Raw genomic sequence first — 21,666 nt, forward strand, 5'->3', positions numbered from 1 at the left:
GTTAAACTGCTGTGGGGGTGTAGAAAAGCATTTGCATAAAAATATGGGCTTCCATTTCTTTTGTTTTCTTTTTTCCTTAAACTCTTTCTAATAATCCTCACTCTTAAAGAAAATTACATTGGAGTCATTCAGTATAGATTAGGCTGTAAATAATATGAAGGGAGTTTATCAGCAAGACTACAGTCATTTAAATATCACACTGAGATGCAACTTTTATCTCTCTGAAATAGCAAAGCAGCTTCACAACTTTAAGGGAAAGTTAAACAGTCGAGTTTAGTTGAGTTTACTCAAGTTTCATATCAATTAATTGCAATTTAAAAAAAAAAACAACCCACACATCATAAGGGAATTTTCTTTCTTTCTTTTTTGTAAGCAGTCTGGCTACCTGGTGATGCCTTGTAGCTGAGAGGGTTGTCTCAGCGGGATTTTGAAGTTGCCGCTGAATGGTGAAGGACATGATAGGCTGGGAGGCTGAGGCTGGCGAAGAAAGGAGCTGCTCTCAGTCAGCACAGCAGTACCGCTGGAGAGCTCTCTCGTCGACTGCAGGCTCCAGCTAAAGAAAAACACGTAACACCTCGCGTTTGATTTGTAAAAGCCTTTTATTTATTGAATTCGTGTCGTGTCTTCACCTCAAACAAGATGTGAGTCGTTACCGTAACCTCCGCTGTATTCATGCATTTGGAACGAGCCGGGAGTGAGTGCGCAGAGACGAGCCGAGCTGTTCGGGCGAATGGAACTTATTGTTGTGCATTTGTTTTGACTATGTTATCCCCAAGTGAGTTTGGGTCCAGTCCGTCTCTGTTCGTCGTCGACCCTTGAATCGTGGGATTTATATCCGACTATAAGGGAAAACAGCGAAGAAGGATTCTGCAAAGCCAGCAAGCCTTTCCTATAGAGCCGGGGATTTAAATCGTCATTTGGTGGAGCTCCGGGAGAGGCTAGAGTCAAAGAAAGAAATTCATGTGGCCATTCTCTCTATAGCCAAACATTTTTTGGGGATTGCACAATGAGCAAGGAAAGACCTAAGAGGAATATCATTCAAAAGAAATACGTAAGTAAAACCACATGTCTGGAAATGCTCGCAAATTCAGTCTCCTATTCAAGTTTGTCTCGCTTGCCGCGATGAAAATGCATAAACTTTGGTCGCGGACTGTCTGTGAAGGTTACAATCAGGCAGCTTGGCCAACATTTCGGTCGATTATCCTTTAAATTGGAATGGCTTTGAGTTGTCTGAGCGTGTTAACAATTATTTTGTTTTCCATTTAAAGGGACAGCTATGTTTATTCCGTGTCTGTGTTGCAACGTTTCTTCGACACCAGACATGTTTTAGGCTATTTGAACATCGGGTGCTTTGGGGGAGATTACTTCCCTCATTTTGACTCGTTGTAACGCGTGTTGGGTGGATGCACAGTGTGTTATATTTGCAATGTTTGACAGCACAAGGCCCTAAATGAAAAGATCGAGCTTACATTGATCAGAAAAGGCGTTTTTTTTCCGCTCCCGTTTCTTGCTATTCAGAGCCGTGAAGACGAGCCTGTCGGCCATAGCTCGGTTTTTTTCAGCTTCCATTTCGTCCCATGCTGAGCATTTCATCTCGGCTTTTATCGGAGCTGTTGGTGAATAGATGGAGCAATTAAATCCACCCTTAAAGCCTAAAGGCAAGCCGAGAGTTCATGTTTAAGTTGGTACGCCGCGTTATGTGGCTGACAAACCGACATGTTCCGCGGACTGTTGTGGCTCTTTAATTTTCTCCATAAAGAGTGAGGTAGAGCAGGAGGAAAAGGGGGTCATGCGATTCCGCGTATTCATTCAATTTCTACCACTTTAAACGGTGTGGGCACACTTATGGGTTTGTTGATACATACTCGTCTTTGCTATGAATCCCACTGCTATGAATCCCACTAAACACGTTAAGTCCGCCGAGGTTGGATAAATTTTGCAGGTCTTCGTGTGACCTCTGCGAGGGAGCAGATATTGCTGCAGCTCGCAGAGGGACAACTCCATTTTTTTTTTCTAAAAACACTAGAGGGGGGGATTTGGCTCAGCAACGTTTGGGCATCGTCCTCAGCTACCGAAACCACTTTAAACCAGTCGGTCTACGTGTTGGGGGTATGATGTTTCTACACGACACAGTCTTTTAAAGGAGGCTGTGTTCAGTCGCATTGCGGAGGCTTATGCATGAAGCGACCATTTTCTTTCTGCAAGTAGCGTTGGTTGAATTTATGGAGAAGGGGCTTTGAAACGAAACAGGTCAGCCCCAGTTTTTTTTTTTTTTTTTGGCTTCAACTGCCCTCTCGGTTTAGGTAAAATAAATAATTGTCCACATTCACAACCGAGACAAACCCTGTTGAACTCGCAAAGTGTGAGAAACCGAACACGTATCTTTACTTAGTGAGGTTCCTTGTTTCCTCACTAAAAAAAAAAAAAAAACACCGGCCGGACCTTCCCACGACTGGAGGTTAATGTACACGTCGCTGCAGTGAATTATCAGCACGCGCAGAATGGATACTTTGTTTTGGTTGCGCGAGACATCCCCAACGAGAGCTGATGCTCTGAAACTCAAGTCCGAGCTAAGAGAGCCTCAAATCTACCCCCCATCAAAACACCATGTGGAGGGACTGTTCAAAAGAAGAAGAAGAAGCGTTTCTTCCTGCAAGCAGTTTGGCTGCTGAGTAACGCCAAAAGCATAACTCTTCATTAATAATTTTTTTTCCAGTGGAAAAAAAAAAAAACATGAGAGTGAGCAACAGGTTTGTGGGAGCAAGCGAACAATAAACATACAAAGATGTTTGTCATGTTTCTGAAGTTTTTCCTCAGTTGAGAAGGAGGCTTTTATGATTCTCTCCAAAAAATACAACAAGCTAAAGACGCTTAGTTGGTTATGTTTGTCGTAAATTCTTACAATCAATATTTCTAGCAAATGTCCACATGACTGCTGCCTTATAACTGTCCTTATAAAAACTGAACAAATAGGCAAGATGTGGCTCCAGAAACCTCAAGTTTACCGCTTTTACTGTGGTTTCAATGAACTTTAAGGTGTGAGCTTGTGCTTTAACAAATGGGGGAGGTAAGGGGGGTGTAGTCCAGTCTCTTCCAGAAGATTTCACTTTAACACATCTGCATGGCCTCCTCTGGTCAACAGATGTTTTAGTTACTTTTCCACACATGAATGTCAGTCACACAATGTGCTGATGTATCTGCCTTAATTTATTAAAAAGCAGCGCAGATGCGAGTCATCTCAAAGGAGACAGATGTTTCAGATGGCTGAGAAAGCTGCAGCTCAGTTTCTTTTTTTTTTTAATCATAGCAACATATCAGTATGTTGAACTTAAACAGTCAGTCTTTCTCTGACTAAAACCAAGTAGTTTCACTTACATTAGCATGCATTAATTGTGCTTTTCCACTGTTGCAGATGAGGTTGGAGTATTGTAAATATAAGACTTTTAAGTCTACCCATTGCATTGAGGAAATGGCTTCGTCTACCATACAGATGACTCACTCAAACCAAAGGCCTAGTTTAGAACTGAGCCAAAATATGATGAGTAGCATTATCATCCTCTTATAAAACTGGTTGGGCTTAATTTAGTCTATTCATAACTTACCCATATAATTTGAATATGAACTGGAGCTCAAAGACTTGAGGAAATGGTGTAGCTGTGTGCCTGGCTGGAGGAAGCATGTTTCGGTCCTGTGCATGTGTGTCACATCTGTCGTGTTTTTTTGGCAGTTGTGGTTGATGCACAAGGTCTGGCCCAGACCATAAATATACTCTAAACATACACTTTTATCACCTGGAGGAGTCCAGATCCTTAAGTACCCATTCCAGGTTTTGAGTCAGGACTCATAGCCCTGACCTGACACCCCCCCCCCCCCCCCCCCCCCATTCCATCTCCCTTTGCCTCCCTAATTAGCGTAAGACAATTATACATGCTTGGCTTAACCATTTCCCCTGAAACATAAGTGTGAGTTGTTGCCTCTCCACCCCCACTCTCTGCACCCACCAAACGCTACTATTTGCAATTGATATTAAAATTCTTGTGTCATAAAATAATTAGAAATAGAAGGGTGAGTCTGTAATAAAAACAAACAAGGTAGGGCAATAACCATTTTCCATCAGAATCACGTGAACTGGGGCAAAGAAAAAGGAACGCAATGGTGCCTTCATGGTCATATTATTTTTTTTTTAAAGGTGTGTGGTAGCTGATGTAATGTCACAGGAGCTAAAGAGCAAATACTGATAGCGGAGTGTGTGTTTTATAAGGTTTTTTTTCCTCCCAAATCCATTATTTGTTGCCCTTTACAGCCAGTGGTTGAGGGTTAAAGGGTGTGTAATAACAGAGGTATCAAGCACTAATGTGTGGCGGTGTTGTTCTATTTAACGAAACATGACAGACACTGTGTGTGTTTGTGAGTGCGCGTGTGAATGCACGTAAGCGAGACTAGCATAAGAGCGCAGCAGAGTGCAACTCGGTGCAGCCAGGGCCATTTTGTGCAGAGTCGGCTCTTCCTGTAGGCCCCAGCTGGGGCTAGGCCTCTGATTCAAAGGTTGTATGCATGTGTGTGTGATCACATGCATGGTGTGTGTGTGTGTGTGTGTGTGTGGGACAAGCACAGCTGCTGCAGGGGCCTTTACAAATGTAAAGAGGCTGTCAGTGTTTGTTTCATCAGGCACACAACTGATGAGGGCCAAGTTGAAAATCCATTGCACCGTGAGTGTGTGTGTTGAGTGTGCACAAAAAGAGGAAACAAAAATAGAGAGCAGGGGCAGAATGGGGAGTGCAAAGGCACAGACTCTCCCCCCTCCTCTCCTCCTTTTCCTCTCTTTATCTCCCTCTCCCCGTGTCTTTCTGTCTGTCTCGCTCCCTCGTTCTTGGGCTGTCCAAATGAAATGTGGGCCTCATGCAGGACCACGAAGAGAGGGTCACGGGGTTGTTTTTTCACCATGCTCCAGCTTCAATGCGCTTCATTTAACCTTATGTTTCAATGCAAATTCTTCTTTCATAAGCTCCCCGCTCCTCACGTGTGCAACATGGCAGGGTTCACTTTGCAACCCTTTTGTCACTATGGCTACCAGGGCAAAGCTAAGTCTACTGCGGCAAAAGCAACGTTTTACTGCCTGTTTATTTTGCTACACTCGCTATGGCCACCTTCCATGTGGTGTTGAGAGATTTTCTGGCCATGTATGCTTGCATGTCCTTTGTTTGGACAGTTTTCCCATGAAAACATGCATGGTTTAAACCATATGTGCTTTGATATAAAAGCAGCTGCCAGCAGCCGTTTGACAATAGAAAGCGAACTAAACAAACCAGAAGTTGATGTGTTGCTCGCATCATGCAGCGAAATGAAGAAATTGCACAAACACAGGCCAATTTTTGGTCCGTGTTATCCCTCCAACTATCTTGGTGGCATATTTGTAAAGCACGGATGTTTGGCAGGTTTCTAAACATCTCCCAGTTTAAGTTCATGCGTCCCTGTTGAAGCGGAGAGGAAGGAGCCTTCCCACGCTGCAGGCCCTGCATCGCATCCCGTCGGCCTCATCCTCCCTCTCAGGACCTGCTGACTCGGCTGCGCTGCCAGAGAATTTTTCTGGGAGTGAAGTTGGCAAGCCCGGCCTCTTTCAATTTAGCTCTATTTTAGCATTTATTAATTTTGTGCTGAAATGAGGAACCCCCCCCCCCCCACACACACACACACACACACACACACACACACACACTCCACTCCCCGCCTTTCAAGTCTGCTTTGCCGTGAGACTTAACTGCATCATTACAGGTGTTCTGTGAGCCGTGGACTTAAGTTTGAACTGGCGAGGGATGTTCAACGGTCAAACGCATCGGCGGCTCAGCGTGCTGCTCTGACACAAATAGACTCCCTTTATTCTTGCTGCCTTCTAACTTCTCTGCATCGGTTTTCTACAACATTATGTCACAAACTCCTGTTATGCAATATGACCTTTTCGCTTATCAGCTGTTGGCACCGAGCACAATCTCTGCCTACAGCATGAGCTCTCTCACACACACACGCACACACAGGCAAAGTTCTTCAGGTGTGCACCTGCAGTCAGTCAGTGGGTGAGAGAAACCGGCTTTATGTCCTACACCTTGTGCAGGATCGTCTGCGTTGGCCATTTTGGAGACTAAAGACATAAAGCTGGGTGTGACTTTCTTTGTTTTACGGTATGGGTTTCTATGTCCTGACAAGTATACGTGTGTGTGTGTGTGTGTGTGTGTGTGTGTGTGTGTGGTGAGAGTCTGTGTAGGTGTGTTTTTAGACAATGTTTGCTTCAATAATTATTAACCCAAGATATGCCTGGACTGAGTGCATTTGAGGGTGTGTGTGTGTCCTTGTGTGTGTGTGTGTGTGTGTGTGTGTGTGTGTGTGTGTGTGTATGTTTGTGTGTCACGTACACCACTTATGTTCCCTCTGTGTCTGTCTTCATTGGAGTGATTTATATTGTCCTGCCCCCGTAGGTTTGGGGGAGTGAGACAGCTGGCCAGGCCCTGAGAGGCAGTATGTGTGTCTGTCTGTCTGTGAACACACATGCTCACTCATGCGCTTGTGTGTGTTTGTGTGTGAATGAGTGAGTGGCTGCCCCAGCTTATCTCTTCAGGATCCCCATGAAGCTGATTCAACACTTTAGCTTCGTCTTTGCTTTGGCCTTGCAGGCTTTAAAGAGTCACATAAAGGACACTAGAATTAAAATAGATCTTTTAATTTACTTCATCTTTGTCCAATCACTGTTATTTATTGTTGAATATTAAAAGAAATACACTCGATAATCTTCAGGGTGCTTTTGCTTGTAGTTCAACATTTAGCTGAGCCACAGGCTTTGCTTTAAGCACTGTAAAGCTTTAAGAGGAGGCATTAGATTGTTTTCTACCCTTTTTTTTTTCTCCCCCTTTTTTAATCTGCAAGATATTCTAGCTTAGTCTGACATTAGCTTTTAATAACCATTATGTTCATCTCTCAGACAACCCCTTGACCGATCTCTGCTCACCTTCTATCTGCTCTTCATCTTGGCTACATCAGTTTAATAAACACTCCTCACATTTTCATCCCGTGGTCAATCCCATCTGATCCCCTATTGTGACTCGGCCGTCTTTAAACATCCAGTGAATTAAGCCTCGGGGGGATGAAGCAACAGAGAACAGGCTCAGTCAGTATTGATCCTTTGTTACTCCCTCACTTTTTCTGCCTGGAACATCACAGTTTTACTGTCAAACACATGCCAGACAGCATAATACTGAGCTACGTCATCAAACGTCTTGTCTGCGGCTCCAAGATGAGGAAATCCCAAAATGTTCCTGTAGATTTCTGCTGACGGATCATGTTTTCTGTGACAATTGCTAAATATACAGAATAGTAACGTTTCCGTTTAGTAATCCTATTCAATTTTACCTCTCCGTTTACATCCACAGCAGTTCTTGTTACGTGCTTCGATCTCATAAGCTTTCGACAGGGATCTATGAATCATTCATTTTTATTATGGAGCAGTTTGCCTCTTTCTGCCAACAAACTAGCCACTCTTTTCAGGCCTGCTTTGGCTTCATGTTCTCGTCTTGGCTGACGAATTGCTTAAGAGGGTATGATAACTTTTAAAAAACTATTTGACAACTATTATCTCATTTTTATGACAACCATTTGTGGCTCTGCAACATGAACAGCTAGTAATAAGACTGTGACCCTCGTTCTGTTGAGGAACACTCAGATGCAACTCTGTTCACCAAGCTTTTGGCCCCTGACCAGGGAGACCTTAATTCAGGATGGCAGACTCCTCCCACCACCCTCTAACCAGGGGGGGGGGGATGAACCAGTGAGGCAGGGTGAGGGAAGTGGGTGACCGCTATTGCTACCTCATGTCTCATTTTCAGGCCTTACAGACTGATATAATGAAAAAGAAAAGCCGTGAGGTGGCAAAAAATGTTTTATGCTGAACCTTTAGTCCCGACCGATCCCGAAGTGTAATGAGTTGTTGCATAATAAGTGTTAAATGTCTTTGGTTCTCCACTGACAACAGTTAAACCATCTAAACTTTAGTGAAGTGGACAGTCATGTCTTTGAAATAGAGGAGAATAAACTACTTCTTTGATTTCTTTTCATCTATTCGACAGCCTCAGTCTCTGTATTTTTCCAGTCGCATTATTTATTCAAAATGTTTGATTCTTTCTATTTTTATCTTCACAAAGAAATGGGTTCATTTGACCTCTCTGAGATTATGATTAGAATAATGTTTTGGATTTAATACCCACTTATGCTATAAGCCATTGCTACATATCACACATCGTTAATCTTTTCCGTGATATTCTGTTTAAAGGTTTCTTGAAGCATGTTGTTTACGTCCTTCGAGTTGTTTTATTCCTATAAATGGAAAGAATTGTGAAAAAGGTATAACTTGATAATCAAGCAAGATAAATTTATTTCCTTTTTTTTTTTAACCTAAAGACCCCCCCCCCCCCTTTTTTTTTTTCCCCCCCCATTTTCTTTTTTAAAGCAATGGGGGCTGCTTTAAGAGAGAAGGAGAGCAGGAGTCAAAGGTATTGTTCCCCATACTTTAACCTCTGCTCAATAGATGAGGGCTTTCACAATTCTCTTGGCTGCATGATTTCCTCCAGGCCTCACAGCAGGGAGCTATAGTACATGCTACACTGAGGGAAGGGCGCCAGGGCCTGGGCTGAATGTCTGGCCGGCCTCCCCCTGGCCCTGGATCAAACATCACAAGGCCTGGGGGGTGGGAAAGGAGGGCCAGACCTGGAATGCACAACCTGTGATCGCCGAAGAGAAGAAATCCAGGAGGATAGCAATAATCGAATTAAGCACCCTCTCATGTGGATGGTCTGTTGCGGTAAATGAAAGCTCATGCACACCTGGGGGGCAGATGCAACCTTTTGCTGTTGTTTGGTTTTGTTTTTAAAATGCAGATTAAAATACAGGGAAAAAAAAAAGAAAACAGGCCTGAATCAAAGATGCATGTTCACTTTCACAGGTTGAAATGTGGAATTTAAAAACAGGGTTTGGTTTAACAAAATGAAATGTGTTCCCAATCAGCGTGAAAAATTACCGTGGTGATGTCAGCAGCTTAACACGCTTCTATATGTCTCTTTGTGTTTGTGCACATGTGGGATGTTCCTGCTTCATCAGGGGGAAGGGTCTTTAATCCACTCACCCACACGTCACACAGGTTTGTGTTGAAACAAATGTGCTGACAAGGTTTTTGAGCAAGTCAAACATCACATCTCTTTGTTGCACAGCTTACACATGAGCATGTGGAACCAGATGAATGGCGAGACTAGATTGCTATTGAAGCATCTGGTTCTTCATTGCATTTTGAGGAAGTTACTAGATCTCCCTTACAATCATGTGAGTCAGAGGAATCGTGTGTATAACCATGAAACGGAGAAAATGTAGTTAAGGAGGACCATTTTTAACCAGAGAAATTTGTATGGGAAGAGTTTGAGCACCCTTTTAAATTTAATTTAGGAAAACTTTGATTCATGAAAATGTCTTCAAAATCTAAAAGAAGCTGGAGACACTTAACACAGTGAGAACTATATGTGTAGTCTTTTCAGTGAAGAGAAAATGTTTTTCTTTTGCTAATGATGTCCCCTGGTTAGTCATCTGATTTTCTTGTCTTGACCAAATGTAGCAATAAATTCTGAAAAACGCAACTAGTTATGAGAAACTGTTTAACTTTCACAAATAGTGATGGCGGCCTGTTTCCTGACAGCAGATCATCTATTTCATCATTGACAGTTATTTTCATTATGAACAAGCAACCCCAAGATTCAGCGGCTGAAATTAAGAGTGGAATATCACGTTACTCATAACACCAAGCCACATATGACGGTTGTTTTTAATTTCTTCTTTATGTTCAACGGCCAAAAAAAACATTACTGAATGTTATTGTCTAGTATTGATACATTTAACAGAAATAAGCCAAACGTATGTCATGCATGATGTACAGTTTTAATTGAAACAGTGAAAATTATATGTAGACGTGTTGATCCAAATGGTTACATTTAATAATCTACCTTGATTATTGAATTTAATTTCTTTTTTCATTTAGATTTATTCAGGATTCATTCAATACTCCTTCTTTAAAGTATTTTTTAGTTAGTAAAGAAAAAAAAAACCCTTGTAAATATTGGATTGGTATTGCAGCATACATTTTGAAGCAGGTAGCTTAACAGCTAGACATTAATCCAAAACATTTTCTCCTTACCTATACATGACTAGTCTGTGGTAGAGTGAACTTATGGCGTAGTCTGTGTAAGCAGCTGATTTTGTTGTAAGCATCGTTGTTGATCTGTGGTTTGACTACCAAAGCATGGCAGGCTAAGCGCAGCATATGTAGTTTACCAATTACAATTGTTGCAATGTGCATTGCTACTTGCATTTCTGTGTAGATGCTTGTGTAGGTTACTGACTTATTTGTGTCTGGATCTGGCATAGAAGCATAGATTAAGCTCAAGGCTAGTGGGAAAACCATTGAGGGAATATGCCTGCACTGGTGTCAATGCTAACGGCCCACTAATGCACCTACTGCACATGATGGGTACGTTCATTTCAAGTGTTGTCACATGTCACTGCCCATCATATATAATATGTGTGTGTGTGTGTGTTATATGTTGTCATGGTTATAAAGTGATTTAATCCACTAGTGGGTAGTGCTGAGGTCAGATCACCTCCGCAGTTTCAGGCACTGGTCAGTGGCGGTAATGCACTGCTATAAAGTTGTTTGCAACCACCCAACACACTCATACAGCCTTTCTTCAAAAGCTCTTGCCATCTGGTTCGTCATTATCGTCGTCCTCATCACCATCTTCTTCTTACCTCTTTTTTTTCTTGAGATTGTTGCTTGTGCTCAAAACAGACCCTGTGGTTTCCAGTGGTATAACTGTTTGCTGCGTCAAGACAGAAAAATGTAAGGCCGCCTTAAAATGCACCACTTACTGTATGCATGTAAATGGCGTAGGAGAAAGTGTTCATCCGTCTGCGTATCTGTCCTCTGCATCGAGCACAGTATGAGCCTTAAGACTACGAGGTGAAGGCTCGTGTTGATGAGATAAATGACACTTGAGCATATTTATCTAGGTTGGAGAAATTTGCTCATAAGTAAGGAAAAGGAAAAGGTTTAACTAGTAAGTTCTGCCTCCTGACAAGATGGGCTACTTTTCTAAAAATGATTGGCGCAGAAGACTGATATGCAGACGGACAAACAGGCTGGTCTGTCTCCTGCGTCGTTTATGTGTGTAATTTGGTGTGCGGAACCTACAATTTACTTTGCTTTGCAACCCTCGTCTTATATTTGTTCCCCTTGAAGTGGACGACCCCATCGTCTTTGATCCGAATCAGTTTGTTTGCACATTTACAATTCCCCTAAAAAAGGGGAATTTCTGAGCAAATGTTCTGGGATTCAAATGAAAAAAGGCTGGTGTGAATGTGCCGTTTGTGTTGGGTGTACAGTCACCATTATACCTCCTAGCTTGAACATTATGGCTCGAGTTTGTGCTGGTTTAACTTTATCCTTTTTAAGCTTTGTCTTTCTGCTGTGTAAATTTAATTTCTGACTTCTTTTAAGGTTAACTACCAGTAATGGAGGCAGCTTAAAGTGTGGGCGCCTTGCTCTTCTGTAGGTTGCTGGCTCCACTGACGCCATCTAATTGCTCCTCATGTATCACCTTCATCCTTTGTCCCCTTTGTACCAATGCCATTATTCACATCTTCCTTGCCCTATTTTGGTTTCCAATCTCCTCCACATGCACAACCTGCGCCTCCATTTTTTTTTTTAAACAAACATCTGCACACATATTTTCTATCTCTTCTCTGTTTTCCTTGGTTATATGTTGGTACAACCGCCTAGTTTCTTTAGGCTCTTTTAGGCTTACAAGAGTTTGCCTTTGTGTGCTTAGTGTAGTAAGCAGAGAAAGAAGAGGTGAGGGGGTTGATGGTTTTGTCCCAAAATGCAAGGTAAAAATCAATCTTAATTGCCTCTTTTTTTGGGCTGATAGTTGTCATGAGCTTGCACTACAAGTCCAAAGCAGAGGAACTCCCTTACCAAAGCCCTGGCTTTGTTTCATAACATTCACAGGCAACAATGTAATCTGCAGCCACACAGCAACACACGTACATGCGCACACAAACAGGGGTTTTAAAAGGGCTTAGGATGTTGGACACAGCTGAATACAAAGAAAATTTTTGGTTGCAGTACTACAAGGTCTAGGTGAGTGTTGCATTTTATGTTGAGCACATTTCTCTCTCTCTCTTTTTTTTTTTTAATTTTCTTTTATTATACCTCTTTATTACATAATACTCATCATATGAAAGTATATGGTAATAAACAGCTTGTGTCAGCATGAAATAAACAATATTTTTGTGAGTTGTCTTACAGCTGCATGGAACTGTGGTCACTCCAGCATCAAGAGTCAGTTTTATATAAGTTGTTTAGCTTCATCAAACAGGCTGAAAACAAAAGCAGAAGATACGTAACTGAAACCACACAAAATAGTTCCTCAACTTTATTTCTATAGCTACAAGTTATGGTCCCTCTGTGTCTACACTGCTCCTGCTTTCTGTGTTAAATGTCAATGGAGAGCTGCAGTGGCTTTTATTACCCATCACCCTAACTGGATATCTTATCTCAGACAATCTGCATTAGTCTCAACCCTCTTCCAGTTAACCTCTTGTATGCAACCCAACAGCCTGAATGGTGCACTGCAAACCTTTAAGAAGGAGTCTTGTCTGAGTTGTAAAGACCTAAGGACTGATTGATTGACAAGTGATGTTCTGCACATGATCACACATGGACATCAGGTTTATCCTTCTCTCGCCTCTTCTGTTAACTCTTAAGGCAATGTATGTATTTTAGGGCAGAGTGCTTGCTAGTAGCCTCACTAAGCAGCGCAGTTGGAGACAAACAGCCAAACATGCTTTGCAGCCCCTGATGATCTCCATGAAATCAGCCTCCCACTCTCCCTCCTCCTGTCTGTCTCGCTCCCACTCCCCTTTAATTTTAGTTGGCCGCAATATCCTACCTAGACCCTGATTGTTGTTTTCTCGGAGCTGGAATGGTGTTGTTGTAACATAATCATTTAGTCTCCCTCCCGTGGTTCTGGCAAGCTGAGTGCTGAAATCTATCCACTGCTCATTTTTATGGGGAGCGAATTTGCTGGAGCTGCTGTGACTGCTGCTGGCTTGTCTTAACACGGCATTTACCAGAGTAGATGGATATCTCGCCTGCAAACGTCTAAGAGATGACACATGTTGTATACGTGTTTAGTATACCACTGGGGTCATGCTTGTGGATTCGATTAGCATGACTGAAATATGACAGTTTGTGATATCGAGTGACTTGGCCTGTATTGAATTTTTAAACTTGTTGCTGACGTTGGCTTACACATCGTACTCTTCATTCTGGTCAGTGTGGTTGGAGCTGGAGTTGCTTGCTCACCCCCACCCCATGCAACTAAGTGAATATGACAAGAGAAGAGGTTTTTAAGCTTTAAAAGGAATTGTCACTGTATTGTCCATTACTGGAAAGCACAAGATTCTGTTTAACTCTGGTTAAACTCTTTGACCCTAAATGGCAGACTACAGGATTGAGCTAAGCTGTTTAACTTTGTGACACATTGCCTTTAGTACTCCTTCCTGCCATTCCTTTTTCTTGGGTTTGCACAAACTCCTTCTCAGTTGCTCCTTTAGTGAACTTCTTATAAGTGTACCAAGTTAACTTACCCGCCGATCCTCCTCCTAAACAAGCATGCGAGTCTTGTCAACTTGTTACATTTGTAGCAAATAGTGAATCCCACTGACTTGTCCTTTTCCTTTTGCCATAGACCACATGTAAAGAATAGAAACCCAGATTTGCTCATGGGGCCCAGAGGTGCGCAAGGGTCCCGTAACATGACAGGGATTAGATATTTATCGTTTCAGATCTGGACTGAGCTGTTGACATGAGGCCCAGAATTCCTATTTGAGCATATGCATGCAAGCTTTTTGTTCCTCCCAAAACTCTGCTGGGTAGTCTTTTTTTTTTTTTTTTTTTTTTTTTTTTTTTTAATTAAAAAAAATAAAAAAAATAAAATCTATTAGCAGACAAATAGAACCACCCTCTATCCTCCCACATCTTAGCTGAGAAATGTGTGGATGTGTCTGCTGCAGTTCATCATTTTGTTCTCTGATGTCAAAAGCTTGCCGTAGAAACGAGAATAATTTTGTGTGGGAAATTGAGTATTTCCAACCCTTGCAAATGTATCCAGTGCATCGCAGTGAGTTTGCATATTATTTCCATAAGTGAGGGTGGTGATGCATGAATGGCTTGTCAGATGGATTGATGTATGAAGGTGCCTGTCATTCAATGGCAGAGTTTATTGTGATCCTGCCGAACCTGACCCATCATGAATTGACTAAATGGCTAAATGACTGACTGACTGGCTGACAGATAACCAGTGTAAGGTTATTAATTTTCCCTGTGCATCCCTGTAGCTCATACTTTTATTTATTTATGTATGTGTTAAAGAAGGGAAGAAAAAAGGTTTTCTAACCAAGACTTTCCTCTCCTTATGTATGAGAGCTTGTTAATAGGCTGCATTATAATTTCCTTTCCATTTCTTTTTGTCTCTTTTTGGGTCCTTCTCTCTTTTTTCTTTTGGCATCTTTCTCACTGGTAGGTGTTATCAATGCAACCATTGTCAAGGCTGAAAGAGCAGGAGGGTTCAGAAGACTTTCAACAATGGGCACATGCTTCCCCCTCTGTGAGCTTCCTCTGTGTGTGTGTGTGTGTGGTGTGTGGTGTGTGGTGTGTGTGTGTGTGTGTGTGTGTTATGGTTGGAAATCTGTGATGAAGCCTTTGAGTGACTGGGAATTACCTCTTCTTCCTCTGTGATGTTCACCTGTTTTGACTGCAGGTGTTGTGCCACAAATGGGTACTATCAACCTGCTTTGACTCCATTTCTACAAACACGCTGCAGCTGCAAGGTAATATTATACATCTGTGATTTCATGAAGCAACGCCTATCAAATTCTGTCTGGAAACTACCTGAAAATACGTTTTACAAATATTTCTAATTAAAAGGGGCCACTGAATTAAATTACAAAGGCAGCCATGTGAAATCCTGTGTCTGCTTATGAGCCTTTTATTTAAAAAAGTTCAACATGAAGGTGTGATATTTGTTTACTTTGAGAAAAGTGAACATTATTCTTTTGTTATAGTTGATTTGGGACTTTGTCTGTACTTATAAACTGTGATCCGAGAGGTTTCCATTTAGGCCCGTTTTGTATTCACACTGCAGTTAAGAACAGTGTAGTGATGTAATAATTGTTTTGCATTTCAGAAGCAAGGCATGTTGTATTCCTTTGCCTGTTAGTGGGATATTTGATAAATTAAAAAAAAAAGTGGGGGTCTTGATTATTCCAGGAGAATGAGTACTATGATAACTTCTCTGTTCTTGCTTTACACCTGGATTGTTCTGCAGCTTTTCCTGCTAGTTTTGGACAAACATATTTATTTTTTTTAGTAAAGAACTTAGGAAGGGAAAAGAGAATCTTGTCAAGGACAAGAATGATCAGTCATGCTGGAGAGCTCGAAGCTGAAAAGATGTCTGTTTATAAAAGGCGCTCAAACCTTTTTTCCGTCTTTCATTCATGTTCTTATTTTTTCTTCTCATGAACACAAACAGACAAGATGGCTGCATGTGTTTGCAGCTCTAACACCTCCAGTCTACAAAAGAGGGTTGTTTTTTTCTTTTTTTTTTTTGTCATTTTCTCAACACTTTAAAAAAAACAAGGGACTGTGAGGTTGGGGCCACCTCTTGGTTTGGGGCATGCATATCACGCAAGCAGCAGTCCTCATGGCTCCCTTTTCATACTGAACTGGAGTGGTGCTTAGTGTTCGCCTCTGAGTGAAGAATAAGAAGTAGGTCAGTGAAGAGACCCTGCTCAGCCCAAGCTGAGTTGCTAATGTGCACGTAAGCCTAGTGTATGAGCATGTGTGGCACGGTGTGTAATTTGTTTTCTTTCATCAGGACTCAGCCTGGCCTCCTCCAGCTTCATCAGCAGCAGACAACTGTGTATTTTTGTGAGTGTGTAGGTGACGTCTGAAGCCCCAGCAGAGCTCTGTCCGGTGTGGCTGCGTGCGGCACAGTCAGCAATCGTACGCAGACCGACAGCCGAGGCGGATTTAGGGGGAAGGGGTGGGCGAACAGAGAAAGCACTTTTTTTTTTTTTCTTTTTAGACAGAGCAAGTGTGCAGGAGAAGTGGAGAGGTGAAACAGAAGGAATCTGACATGAGAAGCAAGCGAGAAATGGGGAGGAAGAGGGGGGAAAATACTAGAGACCGAAACTGGAAGAGTGAATTCTCCCTGTCTCTTGTACTCACTCATTTCACAGTTCACCGCTGTTGTTAAGGGATGGCTGAGCTGCCCCCACCCCTTCCCCCCCTTATGAGCCAATCTACTATCATCTTCCTGCCCATCCTGCCTTCTCATTGGTGGATTTTCTGAGCCAAAGGAATGAAATGGAATTGATGGGTAATTCTAGGACGAACGAGAGGGAGAGGGTTATGGCAGGGGTAAGGTTAGACTAACACGGTCATTGGGTTAATATTACACAGTGATAAAGTTGCATTAATTAAATTAATTACTGTGAGATTAAAAGGAAAGAAAAGTGAATGCGTTGAATGTCATGCACATGTCTAAAAGGGTTACCAGTAGTTGATGTACATTGCAATAAGCTGTAGATATTTTCTGCATTTTATAACTATTTTGTTAAACATAGTGTCTCTTTAGAGCTGCAAAGGTTCATTGACACTTAATACACATTCTTCCCTTTTGATGTGGAAGTTTCACTGAGGTCATTCATTTTATTGGGAAAAAAACCCATTGCAATTGCAAAACACTGGCATTTTGGGCCACTGAATGAGAGAGAACTTGCTTGAATGAAGATCTCGGTAAGAAGTAAAAGCCATGGGTGCGCCGCCCCCTCCCCACCGGGTATTATCATGGTTCTGAATGGCTCATGGGAAATAAAAGCAGAGTTGGAGATTGTTCGGTAATGGCCTCTGATCTATGTCCTTGGTTATGTTGTAGACTTGGCAAGAACTGCATTTGTTTTTCATGTGTTTAGAAATTCAGGAGAAAATATAAACAAATGCATGAGTAATCATTTTGAGAATATATAGAATATTAAGACATTGTTGAAGTTGTTCACAAGGTTTGCTAAATAGAAGCGTTGAATGAAGAGTCAACTGTCTTCTATTGACTTGTGACCCAAACCTTCTTAAGGCTTTACAATTTGTTCAGAGATCCTGAATTAATACAGATAAGGAAAAAGATCTGCATATGTTCAACTCAGTGGTCTGCTAAATGCAACAAAAGCTGCTAATTGTCTGAATAAATCAATTATTTTGGTGAATGACTCCAGGAAAGGAACACTTTGGATTTCTGTCAGCAGAATCATTTTCCTGATTCATTTTTTAAATGTAACTTTTTCAATGTAAATCAGACCTTTTAAAATTTTTAACATGTGTTGTCAAAAACTCGGCTGGCAGTGGTTTAGAGGAATAACTCATAAGTTCCGTTGACTGACTGTTCTGTAAACTGCGGCATTTCCCATTACTGCCGCGTCTGTTTATATATATTTCTCATATCTGTATTCTGTGCTCACCCCATCACAGATACACAAAAACATACATACATAAGTAGCAGAAATCCCCATGTTTTGGGTAACTTGGAAAAGTTCAGAAATGTCGTGCATCAGTCTTTCTCTTGTATTTCTGAAATGACACGGTCACCACAAACCACAGACTTTCACTCTCTTACGAAGAGAAAGTGTGTGTCATGTTTTAGCACAACCCAATAGAACCCATCCCCTTCTCCCAATTATTTATTTCTATTTTTTCGCCATAATCTAAAGGAATTTAAGGGTGAGTCAATGGATTAGCAACCCTGAATAAGCCCAGAGGATAAACAGGCCCCAAGTTAATTATTTAAACCAATGCAAGAGATGCCAGGCATGCAAAGATGAACAGGGTATCCCCAGGGACTGTAGGGGCCTTCTTCTCGTCCTGTCATTTGAACGTTCACACTACTTTGAATGGTAGTGCTGAGTACTTTAAAATACATTCTGAAAAATCATTAATTGTAGGAACTTTTACTTTGTGTTTTTCCAAGATAAACCAATTGGCAAATGTAAAAGGGAAAGCTTAAGTCAGGTGTGCTTGAAAAAAGCACGACTTTCAGAAAGCATATGAATCTTTGTCATCTTTACACTTTCCCCTGCATCACCGCCTCGTCCTCCCCAGCTGTACTGACAGGAAGACTACCTGATTTGAAACGAGTTTCATTATGACACAGCAAGTGAGAAAAAGCCTCCATCACCAATAAACATCACAAGCTCACAGAGGGGAAAACTAATTACGTCACCATTTGGTTTCCCAAAAGGTAGTTGCATCCACAAGCTCTTACGTGAGCTACAGCTCTACACTTGATTGTCAGGAAATAAGTCCCACTTGGGTTTTCAATTTTTATTTCTTCCGAAGGTAGCGCTTACTTAGTGTGTTCTTTCCTAGTGAATTATATTACACAAACAAGTTTTCACCATTCTGTGCCATGGCACCTTTTTTTTAAGCAATAGCTAGAAACAGAACATGACACTTTCACGGATAAGGTCCTACTATCTTTGGTCCTGCTAATGCGTTGCTAACAAAAGGGAAATGCTGCCATACTGAGTCCACATAGCACAGCACATCATTAGTTCATGTAGATGGTAATTTTAGATGGCTTGTGTTTGTGTACGCAAGACTGAGTGAGTGACAGCATGCGTAGGTGTGTGCAAGCAGGGGAGCAGCATGCATTTGAAGCCATGTTTGCTCTCTCAGTATAAGCTTATAGGAGCTATTCACTTTGCTGGGAAAGTGGCAGGTGTGACCTGGGAGGCAAGTGGAGGTGTGGAAACTCGATGGAGTGCAGTTATCACAAACGTAAATGCCCTGACACATACTCCTCCATTGTGATGAGCAAAGCTGAGATGATACAAAGCCACACACTCACACATACTCTTCCATTGTCATGAGGCGTACTGTTGAAATACAACACTGAGGCTTGCTTTGAGAAGCAAGAAAGTGTGTATGTAGGTGCTAATTTGATAAAATGCATGTTTATGTAGTCACACCCCCCCCCTTCCAAATAACTGCGATACTCACTGATATGGCATCTCGGTTTTGGTAACATGAGTAAGGTAATGTTTTAGTTTAGCTAAATTAGCATTTTAGTCCAGTCTGTTGTTGTGAGATTAGCTTTTAGCTGATACATACACAATTTCGATAACTCTGAGTTTGCCTCTCAGAGCAGGACTGATAACGGATGACCATTTTATTTCCAGTTTTAACGAGTTATCCTGCTCTGTATCAAACGCATGTGAGAAGGTCTTTGTTGTCCCATTCCTCTTTTAACTAAGTTGGGTTGGCTTTGTTCTAAAAACTGATCACTAATAAATGGCAACAATTGCACATCTCTACCTTAGTGGGGGGATTTTGTGTCATCACTGATTTTTGTTTGTGTTTTCTGCAAGTACAGTGAAAATGAGAAGGTTTTTAATTGCAAGGGTGGGCAATATATTTCAGTTTCTTGATCTTTTAATACATTCTAAATTTACAGCAGAGCTGACGCTTTCTGCTGCTCTGCACATATTTCAGAAAACCTCTATGTATTTCATTTTGTTAGCCTATATAGCATAATGGTTCCAATCCAAGCCTAGTGCTGCATGTGGGTGGCTGGCTGTCTCACAAAGGCTTCAGTGTCCAGGCTTTTATTCCCACTGAATCCTGCTCATACACAGGATTCTTGGATCTTTTTGACAGGATACCATTTTCCCCCCAATCTGTCGAGTGAGTGATTACAAACTATGGGGAAACCTTACAAACCTAAAAATTCTTGAGTTTCCTATTTAGTAGTTTTATGATGGTGGTAAGGGCAAACCTCCTGAGACTCACATCATTCTGTGAAAATGCAAAGGGACTAACTGTGGGAAAACAATCTTGGTAAAAGGAAAAGGGGGGGGGAAATATCCAAGGGATCTATTTCATATAGTTGCAAGACTCTTGGTAACACACCACTGAGGCTAAACTGGCTTCCTTGCCACACAGACTTACTACATAAATGGGGAAGTAACAGAAAAAACATAAAAACGGGACTTTAGTGGTCAAACTGCTGACTGGTGGAGCTTGTCAAAAGAAAGCAGGGAGAGGAAGCACTGAAAGAGGGAGGGAGGACAGAAGAGGTTGCGGCCAGAAAGGAGACAGAAGGAAGTCGGTAAGGCAGGGAGCAGGTGTAGGGAAAGAACGGGGAGATCAATGGCTGTTCTCTAAATAGCGGATGTTTGGGGTGGCAGCTCTTTGGCCCGTCTTCCGTTGTGTGCAGACACTGGCAGTTAACCTGTCTCCAGTGCACAGCAGCATTTGTCTGTGCAAGCTCTGACACACACACAGACACTCCCCAGTGGCCTTTCCTGTACTAATTCTGCTTTTTCTCCCACTGGGTCTGGTTGGAGACAGTGTATTCACTCCAGACTCCCAGACTGCCCCTGTGGTCAATAAATCCCTAAAGGTCTCCTGGGAGTTGTGGTTTTAGAGGGCCAGAGTCAAACTGCCCCCAACATCGAAGTGTACGGAGTTCAAATGCAGCCTGACATTATGGCAATCCAGACCATGTTTAACATTTATTAATGTGCACTTAATTTGTTTCTCCTTTTAGTTTCATGTTGCAATCCTTTTTCTTTCCTTCTTGTTTTCTTTATCTTTACTGTCAGGTTGCTCAGGTCAAACCAAATGCTTCGCCTCAGGAATCCCTGGAATGTTGGCATCGACTTCACCATCCCTGCGACAACACAACTAATGCCACGTCATTGTCTGCCCAACTATTTGTCTTCTATCGATCCAGGTTTCCTCCCACTCCCTGTTGTCAAAGGGACACAATGGATTAAGATTGATTAGCTTTACACAGGCGATCGTGAACATTTGTCTTCATTGTCACCCCACGATCAATTTATTCCAGTGATCCTGTTGTGTTCGTGTGTGTGCACGTGGGTGTCAAGCTTTTATGCCAGGACAAATACCTCGTCTTTTTTAACTTGTTTCTTTTACACAGCACAAATAAAGATGCTCACAAGAGCAATTTGGATTGTTCTTACGAGCTTGTTGCCCCTTTCAGTGTGATATTTATGAACTGCAATATAAAGGGGAGGCTAATGCAAAATGTTGGAGTTGTAACATTACCATCCACATTTCTAAAATGTACTTCAGTTCTTGCTTTTGGGCACTTTTCCAACTTCCGTGTGGGTATGCAATAGATGGAAAGAGAAAAACTGATAACAACTAACAGAAAAAGATAGTGAGCGAATAAAACCCCGTCCTGTTATGATAAGTATGATTAGGAACATTCATGAGGAAAAGGAAAAATTGCCAGGTTACAATGAGACTTTTTTAAAAATGATGTTTCTTAATGCTGGGGCAGGGCAAGAGTAGTTTGGAATGGAAACAATAAGATTTCTGACTGTGCTTTCACACAGTAGCGCTCAGACACAAAATTCATGAGCAAATAGGGTTTTACTTGGTGCAATATTATAGCCGTTAGTGAGGAGAAGCTGGCTGTGTCACACTTGACCAATGGAAACTAG

General features: G+C 41.8%; 1 protein-coding gene across 2 annotated transcripts in view; it reads left to right on the forward strand.

Annotated features, from left to right (window-relative positions):
* Window positions 1–543: 543 nt before the first annotated feature.
* jarid2b (jumonji and AT-rich interaction domain containing 2b) overlaps window positions 544–21,666 on the forward strand; it is a 105,401-nt gene continuing 84,278 nt past the window's right edge. For both annotated transcript variants that reach the window (XM_079258599.1, XM_079258600.1), the window contains exon 1: window positions 544–1,051. In XM_079258599.1, the coding sequence (XP_079114725.1) occupies window positions 1,007–1,051 (45 nt within the window). In that variant the 5' untranslated portion in view covers window positions 544–1,006. The remainder of the gene's footprint in view (window positions 1,052–21,666) is intronic.

This window comes from Telmatherina bonti, assembly GCF_933228915.1.
Source record: "Telmatherina bonti genome assembly, chromosome: 19".
Classification (NCBI taxonomy): domain Eukaryota; kingdom Metazoa; phylum Chordata; class Actinopteri; order Atheriniformes; family Telmatherinidae; genus Telmatherina; species Telmatherina bonti.